General features: G+C 42.8%; 5 protein-coding genes and 1 non-coding gene across 6 annotated transcripts; 3 read left to right on the top strand and 3 right to left on the bottom strand.

Annotated features, from left to right (window-relative positions):
• Positions 1–492: 492 nt before the first annotated feature.
• Positions 493–1,875, bottom strand: C922_02865 (hypothetical protein; the record flags this gene model as incomplete). Its single annotated transcript, XM_008818463.1, has 1 exon — positions 493–1,875. The coding sequence occupies one exon, from the start codon at positions 1,873–1,875 to the stop codon at positions 493–495; it is 1,383 nt and encodes a 460-aa protein (XP_008816685.1).
• A 1,127-nt stretch (positions 1,876–3,002) lies between these two features.
• C922_02864 (DNA excision repair protein ERCC-1) lies at positions 3,003–3,692 on the top strand (the record flags this gene model as incomplete). The annotated part of the gene is made up of 1 exon (XM_008818462.1): positions 3,003–3,692. One exon carries the CDS (start codon positions 3,003–3,005, stop codon positions 3,690–3,692), a length of 690 nt encoding a protein of 229 aa, XP_008816684.1.
• Positions 3,693–4,316: 624 nt separating this feature from the next.
• On the bottom strand, positions 4,317–4,962 carry C922_02863 (hypothetical protein; the record flags this gene model as incomplete). The annotated part of the gene is made up of 3 exons (XM_008818461.1): positions 4,317–4,330; positions 4,481–4,648; positions 4,827–4,962. The coding sequence occupies 3 exons, from the start codon at positions 4,960–4,962 to the stop codon at positions 4,317–4,319; spliced, it is 318 nt and encodes a 105-aa protein (XP_008816683.1).
• A 1,854-nt stretch (positions 4,963–6,816) lies between these two features.
• Positions 6,817–6,888, top strand: C922_02862. The gene has a single exon. It is a non-coding gene; the product is annotated as a tRNA-Gln (tRNA).
• Positions 6,889–8,263: 1,375 nt separating this feature from the next.
• Positions 8,264–9,715, top strand: C922_02861 (hypothetical protein; the record flags this gene model as incomplete). The annotated part of the gene is made up of 1 exon (XM_008818460.1): positions 8,264–9,715. One exon carries the CDS (start codon positions 8,264–8,266, stop codon positions 9,713–9,715), a length of 1,452 nt encoding a protein of 483 aa, XP_008816682.1.
• A 721-nt stretch (positions 9,716–10,436) lies between these two features.
• Positions 10,437–11,942, bottom strand: C922_02860 (hypothetical protein; the record flags this gene model as incomplete). The annotated part of the gene is made up of 3 exons (XM_008818459.1): positions 10,437–10,474; positions 10,729–11,475; positions 11,576–11,942. 3 exons carry the CDS (start codon positions 11,940–11,942, stop codon positions 10,437–10,439), a joined length of 1,152 nt encoding a protein of 383 aa, XP_008816681.1.
• Between the last annotated feature and the right edge of the window lie 1,327 nt (positions 11,943–13,269).

Here is a 13,269-nt window from a genome sequence, read left to right as displayed (position 1 = left end):
CTACTTTGAGTAAAACACCATCCATGGTGCTCATAAAATCGAATTCGTCATTCGTGATACAAATAAGAGCGGCATAACCTCTACCTAAAGAAGCGGAAACATATTTCGAGTTATCCCTTAGTGGAGGAAGGAACACACCGGGGGTGATAGCAAAAGCGCATATTTTATTCTACCTCACCATCCTGTCTTGGTAACCTTTTTTTCTAACAAAAATATTTATCACTGCGACAAAAAAAAAAAAGAAAGACAAGTTCGTAACCCCCAATTGGGAATTTTATATAGATGCTATTCTTGAGGGCGTTCTTTTCAATCTGCCAAATATTTTCATTTACAAAAAAAAAAGGAGGGAAATAAAAACATCCTTTATGACCAAAATTTCTGTTCCACGTGAGGGAAAAGAAAATATTAGTGTTACGCAACAAACAGTGGTAACCCCTTGGGTCAAAAAATCCTATGAAATGGATGCATGCCTTTGCGCACGAAAAAAAAAAACTAATAATGACGAAACAACTTCTTCCGATACAGAGGGTCGAAAAACGTCCTGGATGCTACTTGACTCACCACATAAAGCAAATGTCTAGGCACATATTTTATGGAGTACTTATTAACGGAATAGCTTTTGACCATTTCTTCAGATTCATCCAACAATGAGACTTGCTCCCTTTTCAAGTGTTGTGCGTACAGAGGTCTTGTTACGTATGTTTGGTGTGCTACATTCCAGAAGGAGAAATTCGTGGCCGCGTTGTTTGAGGATTCTTCCTCCTGCTTCTTCGTCCTCTCGGCCGCCTTCAAATTCGTGGCATTGCTATTGCCATTATTGCTGCTGTTTCTCACGTTGTTGCCTTCCCCCCGGTTGGTCGCCCCACTGTTATCATTGCTGCAGGTGACCGTCTTTCCGTCATTGCGCACATGATTCTCGCGGGGGGGATTGTTCTCCTTGTCAATCTTTGCAATGACCGCAGGAATAGTTGTTCGAGTTTCATCCAGATCCTTGAAACCCTCCCTTCGCTGGTGGTCCTGCCTTGATAAGTTGTAAAATTCATCGTCCATCTCCCTCATGGTAGTTATATTTTTTTCCATCTTATCGTAGTTTAGGCAAAGGGACAAATAGTTGGACCTCCTGGATGTTCCCTCACTAGTATTCTTTTCACCATCCCCACCACTGTCTTTCCCACCGCCGTCTTCTCCATCGTAGTGATCCTCATCCGACGAATAAAACATAAGAATGCTCGTTATATCGTAGGCAAATGGGCCAGGAAGGCCTCCTTTTACCTCTACATGAGTATGACCATACTCGGTTCCTCCCTTTGGGTAATTTTTCTTAACAATAAGTGGACTCCTTTCTTGTGCGTCCCTACTCCTCAACTTCGCCATCCCTTCATCGCATTCTTCGTCGCTTTCTATTTCGGATATGTCACATGAGGAAGAATCATCATTTTTGAATTTCCCTCTGGGGAGAATTCTGTCCCTATCAATAAGCTCATTTTCTTGATCTTCCTGAAAAAACATTATGCTCTCATCAGGTTCTAAAGGGTATAGCTGTGTCGACCTTTTAACATTGCGGCTGATGGGGGGGCTGGCAACTTGGTTATTTCCCTCTCTGTGATAGTTTCCTATATCCTCCTCATCCTCCTCCCATGTTTTGCTAGCATTCTTCGCATTTCCGCATCGAAACCGTTTTGTGTTTCTCACCTTCTCTGCTGCTGCCCCCTCGAGACTTTCCTGTCGCTTCCTCTTCTTCCCCTTCTCATCTTCTATGCGCAACAAACTGGCGTTCACCAAGATGTCCGATGTGAGGATCCTATCGATCCACTGGACGAAAGTAGTTATGTTATTCCCTTCGGTGCTTTTGGTGTGACCTGCTGGAGCACTCATTTGGGTCACCAACTTTGCTGTGAATGTTCCCTATGTTCCCCCGATCAATCGCATTCCTAGCAGAGATACCCATGCGCTGCGCGGACATAGACGTACTTGTTCATTGTGCTGCAGTACATTTCACTATCGTATGTGCATCATTGCGAATGTCCATGCGTGTTAAACCTGACAACCATATGTCGCGGCACAGGCAATGCTTCACCTTCGTGTTCCCTCAATTGGGGGAAGGAATTAAATTGCTGTATATGCCCATTTAAACGAAAAAAATATTACGCAAACGATTTCATGATTTTTGGTTTGTTTCGCTTGTGGTGTTTCTTCTCCCACAATCTGGAGTTTTTTTTTTCTTTTTATTTTTTCATCAGCTTTTTTTTAACCCGGGAAAAATTCACATATTTTTTACTCGCGCTTTGATTTTGCTTCCTAGAGTTTTTTCCTTCCCCATTGGTACATTTTGCTGCCCTTCACGTTGCTGTTTTCTTGTGAGTGGTGAAGAATGGCTCATTAATTCGCACGGACTACCGCGTGGAGGGTTTGAATCCTGCCTCCGTTTATCCGTTTGACCATCCGCTTTGAACCCGCTTGCTTCTCAAGTGCCCCGCGTCACACGGCTGACCCCTATTTATGAAGGCTGCCACGGCGTAGAAATACCAACACTTTTCAGCTATTCCGAATAAGCGAAACTACCAGCCTAGTGGTTGGAAATTATTTGCGCGTTTTCACGAAAAAGCGTTGAGTGCTTCACTGCGCCCACGGCTTCGCAAAATGAACGCTGCCCCATCAGGGATGATCCAAATGTATCACAATGTGTAAGGTACTTACGGTTAAGCGAAGTTGGCGAAGTGGTGAGATATCCACGAAAGGGTGAAAAAAAAAGGACGTCGTCTTTCCTTCCTTCTGCCCACTTGAAGACGCGTATAAATCGAAGAAGGGGCGATTTTCATATCACCCAAGTGACAAACGTGTGTGAAGTCCTGAGCACCCCGGGCCGCTGCTGCGACTGCGCGCAACACCTCCACGCCCGCAGTCTCCCATTCGTCTGCCCCAAGCGGTGAACCACAAACCGCTGCACTCGTTCACCACTTGCTCACCACTTCGACACCTCTGGTCGTCTGCACCACCGCAACATGAATGGGAACCATGGCAAGCCGGGCACAGAAAGGGAGAATCACGCCAGCGCCGACGAAGCGCCGAGAGGAGACGCCTTCTTCGACCCCAGCGCAGAGCAGTACCTAGTCATTTCCCCCCGACAAAAGCTAAACCCAATCTTAAAAAAAATAAACAGAGTTCGATACAAATTTAGTAACATCATTCCAGATTTTTTAATCGGGAAGAATAACGCCTGTTTGTTCATATCGATGAAGTATCACAGACTCAGATCCAATTATTTAAAAGCGCGAATCGAAACGCTGTCCAATAAGTACAATAACCGCATACTCCTATGCCTGGTCGATATCGAAAATATAGAAAACTCTCTGGGGGAAATAAACCAGCTGGCCTTTTGTTTTAACATGACGTTAATATTATGTTGGAGTACCGAAGAATGTGCTCGGGTGATTGAAGACTTTAAAATTTACGAGAAGAAAATCTCCTACATAAAGAACAACAAACTGACGTCCACCCATGCGGAGAAGATACACGAACTTTTGAAAAAAATCAGGTGCATCAACTCCTCCGACTGTGTAACAATCACGAACAAGTTCAAAAGTTTTAAAAATATTGTCATGGCCAAGAAGGACGACCTCATCAATTGCTCTGGTTTGGGCAACAAGAAAATACAGTCGCTCATATCTGCTTTTAATGAACCCTTTTTTTAGGAGCACACACATATACATATGTATGTACCCATGTATGTGTGTATTCATGTATCTATGCATGTACGTATGCATATGTCTGGTTCGGGGGTGTATTTCTGCTGACGGACACGCTCACACGTAAAGGGTACCCTCCTGTGTGCACACACAAAGGAGATCTGCCACTGTGTCGCCAACGCATGTGAACCGAAAGAACGACGAAGAACAGCCCGTTTAACCGATTCTACTGTTCTGCAATTTTAACGTCTATCTTTCCTTTCACATGAGAAAAAAAAACTTTTTAAAAATCCTATATATACTTTTTTCAGGAGTTACTTTTTCATAACGGCAGTTCAGCGTACTTTAAAAACGTGGGTATAAATAAATATATATGTGTACGTGTGTGTATTTATACATTTTAAATACTTAAGTAGATATACACTTTGGCACACGTCAAGGGGCAGCAACAGGTTGGCTAGCTGTATGCGTAAATATATCTTACCAATTAATATACAAAAAAAAAAAAAAACTAGCTATTTTGATAAACCTTTTTTTTTTGTCTACTTGGAGATGCTCCATTTAATTTGTCTTTTCCCTTAGGATAGGGGGTACATGGGTTTATAATTCGCAGATCACTTGGGAAGGCCCTCATCCGAATATGACTGAAAAAAAGGGGGGTGCATGTTGGTTAGTGCGTGTGTGCATTGATATGTGCGTGATGCATATGTGTGTACTACATACGTATGGTTTACAAGCAAAGAAAAAAAACTTCAAGCAATCCGCTCGTGAGCGTGCTCGCATCTCGCCCTTACTGCTTGACGCTCCTCCAGGGGGCTGATTCACCTTCACGTTCGTCTTTTTGTCTGACTTGGATGGCATCTTGTTCATTTCGGGGTTACCGGCCGCCTCCGAGCTCTCATTGTTCTTTGAGGCCGAATTCCCATTTTTCTTGCTGGCATTTTTGTTCTCAGGTTCTACGTCTGCGGGGGGTGTTAAAAAGGGGAATTCCTCACACTGCTCGCTCATTCTCACAAGTGGTTGGTGTGAACGTGTTAGCAACTTTACACAATCGTAGATGCGCCTCTCCAGACGCAATCGTATCTTCACATGCGCATATTGCATTCGGCGCCACTCCTGGGCCACTCTTCTCCCCCTTACAGTTTCCAAATGATACGGTGGAGTTCCCTCCTGGTGCGTTCGTAATTCTCGTGCTCGATCGATTTTTGATGAATGGGTTGTCTCTTACGTCTGTGTAAAATGGAAGCGGAGACGGGATTCCCCGGGGGGAGGTCATGTTGACGTGTGCACGTGGGAAGAAGCATACATGCATATACACAAGTGTAATCACGTGGGGTCCTCACTAACGAGCATAAAACAAGCACACACAGATCACGTAAAAAGGGACCACGCGAAAACATGTGTGGAGGGGGACTACGTACTACAGGCCCCCTGCCGTATGCGTGAGTGTGAGGTGCATCCCCTTACCCATTTTCCACGCCTTCAAAAGAGAGATAAAATAAGGGGGAGATGATAAATATTAATTCACCGCTTAACTTTCTCTGAGGATGATTTAAAACGCAGGGTGCGCTCCTTTCGTCGTGTGCTTCTTCGCTTTCTTTCCTCGACGGGGGATTCTTCAAAAGGGGAAAATAATATATATGTGCATATATGTTGATCCATACTTACATATAACCCCTTGGGGCATGCTATCGAATCTCTGATAATCGAAAACACGCAGCGGCATCGCGCGGATCCTTCCGTAAGTGCCTGTTAGCTTATTCGAAGAGCCATACAATTTTACATACTCTGTGTGCGAAAGTGTATGCAGGCGAGTCCAAAAAATCGGTTAAATTAAAATGGCCAAGTATTGGGCCGATCTTAAAAGTTAAAAGTCGAAGATTCAAATACAGAATGATGGAAGAAACTCATGCCACATAAAAGGGATTCCTTTCTACATAAACAAAATATTCTTTAATGTCTCCTTCCAAAAAAAAAACTAAAAATAAAATATAAGGATACAATTTCTTTGAAAATTAAAAAGGTTCAAAATATGCCTCAAGAAAAATATGTTCATGATCACGTGTCAAAATGCATCAAGAAAAAAAAAAAAAAAAAAAAAAAAAAAAAAAAAAAAAAAAAAAAAAAAAAAAAAATACAAACAATGCATATACACAAATTATATCGTGCGCACTTTTAAACGAAATAAAACGTCCATTTTTTCACTTTTGTTACCGCCCCAACTGGAAAATCAACCCCGTGTATACACATATCCTGAGAGGGACTACATTATACACTTACACATGGCACCGAAGAAGCGTCATCATCCACGTTGATTTATGTTAAGCATAAAACTGTTTTTTTCCCCCTTTAAGGTTTTTTTTTTTTCTTTTTTTTCGCGATAGCTACGTGCACAGTGTATAGGAACACTCCCGAACAGCTTTTTCTTTTGTCTCCCCCGTTCGAAATGTGCATATCGAAAGGATTAGAAAAGAAAAATCAGGTAAAAAAGGAAGCACTCAGGTCAGATCCTCGAAAGTGGCCGAACTAACCCAACCATCACCAGCACCTCATGAAGGCACTCGGAATACCGCTCTGTTAGCGTCCTAGCGGGGAAGTACAAATGTGATGTAGAACGTGGCAAGAAACAGAGAGCCAAATTGGAATCGTTAAAACCTTTCTCGAAACGTTCCTTTTGTGAGAACCGCTCCAGATAATGTGCCAACAGTCCCAACAATTCCAACCATTCCAACGCGCTCCTGGAAATGAGAATGCCAGAGAGGAAAAAAGAAACCTTTTTGCTGCCTACCTGCTTAGCTGTGAAAAGGTTCCCCGCATGCAGGTGGCAGGGCGGTAACTGAGTGCATACGGTCCATTCGGAGAGATAACCCCCTACATGCGCAGGCGATATACATCTATGCATGCGTGATGGCACCGGGGTTTTGGCCCCAAGTAAAAAGGGTCATTTCAAAAAAAAAAAAAAATGGCAGGAAAAAAAAGGGTATGTCATGTATCTCCGTTCAAATGACGACATGGAAGTAGTTTCCCAATTTTTTTTTTTCTGCATTATTGTGATAAAGAGCACAACGAATGGGGAGTAAAACCTAAGTGGCAAAGCATTACACATATTGGTGACATTATTGTTCCGATAGGTTCTGTAGTGTAGTGGTTAGCACTGCAGACTCTGACTCTGCAAACCTGGGTTCGAATCCCAGCAGAACCTTTTATTGTTCTGTCAAGATTATATTTTAATATATTATTATATTCTTATTTTTATTCTAATTCTCGAAATTATGCTCCGCCAGAATGAAATTTTATAGCTTCCTTTCTCCTTCCTCAAATTATCGTATCAAAGGAAGGTTAAAGAAATATCTTCTCAGCCATTTATTTAACCAAATTTGTTCATTTACCAGAGACATGCGAAACGCTCTTGTCACCCCAACAGTTCGACATATATTCCTACATATATATTTTATACTATTCTCGTATGTTTAAGTTTCCCCTTTTGGGTGACGTCTCTTCGAATCTTGTTTCCGTCCTCAAAGGGGAAGAAAAAAAAACACAGAAGAGAAAACCAGGGAGACGTTTTTTTTTCTTTTGTATTCCATCTTTGCGCTTGGTCGGTAGGAACAAAAAATCTAAGATTGCATTCTAAACCGCTTTAGAAAAAAAAAAAAACCTTTACCACATGTTTTTTTAAAGTGAGAACGTCCTGTGCGGGTCTCATTTTTGCCCTCCCAAGTGACAACCAGTTTTGTCTCCCTAAATGTCGGTTCTTACGTTCGGGTGCCACTTCCCACTTTTGGGAAGCTTCATTTGAGGGTAAAAAAGGCGAAGCACTTCTTTTGTCACCACGTTCACACAGAAGTGGAGAGTATGCCGAAGGGTAACGCTCAAACGAATCCGTGCACCTCCCCAACACAATGGAAGACGATACAGATGCAGTATCAGCCCTGAGGTAGACTTCCCCAGGATGCCTTAATCCATTCTGTGAACAAAAATTGAAAGTTCGATTCTCTGATATGTAGAATGCACAGCGTGTGAGACGCCTGTCAGCTTTCTACCGGAGTGTGTGGGGGGGGAAAGCGTAGGAACTAACTCGTTGAGCGGAACTAACTTGGTAAGCCATCCTAGAAGGGTAGATAAGCAAACCTAACCTAATGGCAAACCTAATGCGAGAAAAGGTGCGAAATGCCTTGCCCCTCTCAGTTCCCCTCGTATGCAAAATAAAAAAAAAAAAAAAAAATGTGTACTGTGCTAGTGAAAAAAAAAAAAAAATACACGTAATAATGCCAAGGAAGAAAAAAAATATACTAGAGTGATAAAATTAGAAAGTTCCAAGCTGCCAATATGCTAAAATTCTAGAATGCTAAAATGCTAAAAGAGTGAATGGGACAAATTTTAATAAGAAAAGTTAAAAACGGAATGCCCTTCCCCGGCTAGCCCCGCTTTTCCGTTTCTTTCCCGTTTCCTAATGTATCGCTCGCACTACTAAATGAAGGCACACAAACGCGACGCGCCTGACCCAATGCCCACCACACAACTGGACGGAGAGCAGACCGCGTGACGCCGACCGGATCGTCTCTGACAAAGCGCAAATGAATCTTTACCTAAATGTGCTGCACGAAATAGAGGCGATCCTTCAAAGGTGCAACGGAGACGTGTATCAAAAGGTTCGAAAAATAATCGAGTACATTCGGTCCAACTACAGGGAAGACCAGGACGAGGTACTCCCGCCGAAGAGGGACAATGCTGCAAAGAAGAAGAGAGCCAATTCGAGGAGGCGAGATGAAAAAGACACGGGCGCGGCGAAACTGACGGCGAAGCAGACGGCCAAGCAGACGGCCAAACTCACAACGAAGCAGACGGCAAAGCTTATGACAAAGCAGGGCGAAAACGCGAACAGCATAAAGAACTACTTCAAAGTAGTGAAGAGGGAATCTCCCCCTCCAAACCCAAATAATGCAGACACGCGCGCGGAAGATGCCAACACGGAAGGATCGTCCCAAATGGAAAAGAAAAAAAAAAAAAACACCATTCCACGGATTAACACGTTCCTCTTCTACGGAAATTATAACATTATAATAATCATATACTACATTATACACAAAGTAAACCTCCATAATGAGGAGAACCTTTTTTCCAATGGCAACCACCATGGGGAAAGCCCAAATGGAGGTGCCAAAGATTTCATAATCCATAGTAACAAAACCGTTACACACATTATGTGTCCTCAACTGAAGGACAACGACTTCAAAGGATTGAACCAAGTAGTGAAGGAAATACTAACGTACAAGTTGAATTCCCGTCGCATATTCATTGTAGAGTCCTTTGATTCTTTGAATGATCAATTTAGAAAAATTTTTATGCGAAAAAGGAGTAAAAGTAAAAATCTCATTTTCATTCACAGCAGTGCTTCTTTGAATGACATTTATTTAGCCAACTGTCTGTATGTCCGAATCCCCAAGCCAGAAAAAGTTCTGTTCATTTCTCATTTTTTACATTTATCTGAAGAGAAGTACAAAATGGATATTCATAATAAGGAGAAGAAGGACTACGTCGAAAATATCATAAAGAGTTGCAACTATGACATTTCGCTCATCCTCAGCATGCTGTACTTTATCAAGGTTAATAACTTCCCAGACTTGAAGAAAATTATGAAACTGATTGTCAATACGAATATAAAAAAGGTAGTTTGTATCATACACAAATGTGTCATTTCGAAAAGTTCCCTGTTCCTGATTAGAAATATTTTCTATTCCATTTTGTATACTTACAACTTTGATATGCACAACTTCTTGACTATCTTTTGCAAACAATTGATTTCTTTCCATAAAGATGATGAGAATTATAAGAAGGAGATTTTCTCCTTGTTTTCAGAATATAGTTACTACTCTTCTTTACACGACAATCATATTTGCTCCTTGGAGAGCCTCGCCTCCAAAGTTATCCTCCTTGAGCAGAAGTACATCACCACGTTGAACCCCAGCTCCCCCATTTCCGAGGACAAGGACGAACTCAGTACCAGCTTTAAGTCCGAGCTCGCGTGACAGCACCACCCCCGGGAAAATCCATCTACAGGGCCCAAACCCTACAGGGGCGGAACCCTACAGGGGGAGATCCTCCTGCCGCAGCCGCGATGGCAACTCTTAACTAGGAGAAAACTAAACAGAAATGACTGATTATTCAAACGGTTCACAAAATAGTCAAATGGAGAAAAAAAAAAAAACACACATCCATACAGCCATACATCCATACATACACACTGCAGGATGCACTTTAAAAACGTCTTCACTTCTGCTCGTGTGCGAAGAGAAGGGCGAAAGAAAAATAGGATGACGCTCGCCTCACACACGAACCATTCGTATGTCGAATCCAATTCGAATACGCCCACGGGGTGTTAAAAATATTGGGGACATGCCTATCTGCGCAGACACATGGACACACGTGCGCATGTATGTATGCCCCGAACGGACGCTCGCGCAAGGCGAGTTCGATTAATTTTTTTTTTTTATACAAAAAAAAGATACACATTTTGGACACACAAAAATTCCCCTTTGTTTTTTCATTCCTTGTTTTGTGCCCATGAGTTATGGAGGCGCCTCCGTTGGAAGCAGCCATGAACAAGGCCTACGACCCACTTCTTACTTCAACTTATAACTTCTAACTTATGACTTCTAACTTGGCACGTGGCAGTTCACCCCATGTGGCTCCGGAAAGCAACATGCACGCTCGCTTGTCCATCTAACTGCCAACATTTTGCACGTAAGACTAATCATTTTCGTAGGCTATTCGAATCTTCTTCTTGCCTACGAGGGGGGGAAAAAGAATGGGGGAAAAAGAATGGGGGGAAGAATGGGGGAAAAAAAATGGGAGGAAGAATGGGGAAAAAATGTGAACGACACAGGGTGCGGAAAAACAGCGGGCGAATTCTCAAAAGCCATTCCTTCCCCCGTTGGGGGCATTCCATGGAAGCACCCAACACACAGAAGCTGCATGTCTGGCATGCTCTCTCCCCCTGGTCTTTATAACACGTCTACGTATCTTCCGCGTAAATACCTACCTTTCTTTCCGCCTTTCTTGGTACTCCTCTTCTTCGTGAAGGTTCCGTCGAACTCCTCCACTTCGTCTTCATCAAACAGCTTCCCTTCCTCCTGCAGAGTCCTGATGTGCTCGGTGTCCACGTACTCCTTGGCACATTTCTGCTTCGTTTTCGCAGTCCTCCCTTGTGGTTCGTCCTCCAAATATTCCTTCTCCTCATCGTCATCTTCTTCCTCATCGTCATCATCATCCTCATCGTCATCATCATCCTCATCGTCACCATCATCTTCCTCCTCATCGTCACCATCATCTTCCTCCTCATCGTCACCATCATCATCCTCATCATCATCCCCATCATCTTCCTCCTCATCATCTTCCTCCTCATCGTCATCCCCATCATCGTCATCCCCATCATCTTCCTCCTCATCGTCATCCTCATCATCGTCATCCCCATCATCTTCCTCCTCATCGTCATCCCCATCATCGTCATCTTCCTCATCATGGTCATCTTCCTCTTCTTCTTCTTCCTCCTCCTCCTCCATCTGCTGCTCGTCCACCTGCTGCTCGTCCACCTGCTGCTCGTCCACCTGCTGCTTCTTCTTCCTCCTCTTCACTCTCTGCGCGTCCTCCACCTCGTCAAACAACTTCGCCAACTCGGAGTCCTTATTTTTAACCTTCTTTTTCGGGGTCAAGAATTTATACAAATTTCCATACACCCCACTATTCAGCCGGTTGAGCAATTCCTTTTCGACATTATTTAAAATGTTGGCTGCTTTCAGAGCCTTATTCTCCCGGGTCCTATCCCTTCTTTCTGTTTTTTTTTTTAATGGGAACCAACTTTACTTGTTTTTGCAAAATTAATTTTCTACTCCGCTTTAGAATTTCCTTCATCCGTACATATCTCTTCATGCATTTTTTTATCTGCTTAATATTGTGGGTGTATTTCATTTCTTTATAAATCGCATTGAATGCTTCCTTTTTGTTTTGACTAAGCTGGAGTCTCGTCCAAAGGGAGCTCGGAAGGTGGGCCCTCTCCGGGTACTTCAAATATAAATAAATTTCTCCCTTATCTAGAATGACTGTTCCGTAGACACTGTTACTTAGAGGACAGTTCACCTTGGTGCATAGGCCCGTGACGTTATATTCATTCATGCAGAACATCTGTGTCTGCGTCTTTTTCTTAAATGAGCATTTTCCCTTGCCCAGGATTTCCCACGTGATGGTGTCGTTATTCATTTTGGCTTCTCTTCCTTAAGCGTGTGACGTGGCAATAATTGCAAAGCAGTTTCTTCTTCTTCGCCCCTGCTTTCAACGCTCCCAGGGGTGGTGAATAGACGAGCGCACGCAAACTGTAGATTCGTCCTACCCTCTTTCTTTTTGCAGCGTGTGATTATTGCTCAATCTATTTATATGTACAGATTAGCTGTCGAGAAATTATTTCCATCTCATATGCATATTATCCTTGGGATCCAAACGAAGGATTCGTTTTTTTCTTTCTTGATCATTCCCTTATAAATAGCTATATTTACCCCCTGAAACAGTGCGCTCTGAATAGAACACTGCTTCGGCTCGACTGTTCCCTACCAACTGTGGGGGATGTCATCCCAAAGGAATTAAAATATGTTCTATGTATGTACCTTTCTATGAGCGCCTCTACAGTAGTAACGCTGCATCTGTATATATAACCCTTTCCCTTTTATTTTTTATTTTTTATTTTTTCTTTCTTTATTTTTTTTTCCTCTTTGAAATAATGCTCATCCTTTCCCAAGGCGCATTTATTTCTTTATCTTTTCCCAAAAAAAAAAACTCGCGAGCTTGGAATTACTCATTCACAGTGCAATGTTACAATATAATAGTGCGCGTTTTTTATTTACATAATATGCACCGCGGAATTTTCTGTTGCTTCTTTCTCTCCCCGGGGGGAGAACAAAAATAGCCCAGTGGTTTCAAACATGAACAAATAAAAATAATCTACCTAGGAAATTATGTACCACTGCGAAAAGGGTGCCTATTTTTTTTACCTGGCCAGTTGGGAATACATTTTGAATTCTCCGTTGGGGGTCGAAGCGATGCCACTTCAGCTTAACCACCAACTGAGGAAAGGAAATTTTGGTGCCACCCTTGACGGTTGAGTCGGAAATTTTTTCCGCGTTACAAAATGGTGTTTTTTTTTTCATGTGGGCGCGGAGGAAACAGAAAGGGTCTGTCTGGCGCAGAGACTAAAGGATGCGTAAAAATTAAAGGCGTATTATACCATTGGCACATTTCCAAATGCCCTGCATGAACAGGGGCGTACTGAGATACCTGTACGAGGTGTCCCCCTTGACTGACCGCTCACATGTAATGTCGCTTGACATAGTCTCGAAAAGATGTCATCGAAAAATCTTCACAGGGTTGCCATCGACAACTGCATTCGCCTAGACGGGTTGAAAAATCTTAATCATGTAAAAAAAAAAAAAATACACCACAGAGAAGAACATATGCAACGTGCCCCCCCTGCGCTGTAAGCTTGTAAATATGAACCAACACCGCGGCACCACCAGGAAGTCGTGACTTGGGAAGC

Source organism: Plasmodium inui (assembly GCF_000524495.1).
Source record: "Plasmodium inui San Antonio 1 unplaced genomic scaffold supercont1.10, whole genome shotgun sequence".
Classification (NCBI taxonomy): domain Eukaryota; phylum Apicomplexa; class Aconoidasida; order Haemosporida; family Plasmodiidae; genus Plasmodium; species Plasmodium inui.
Note: the sequence above shows the minus strand (reverse complement) of the source record. Positions and strands in the feature narration are given on the sequence as shown.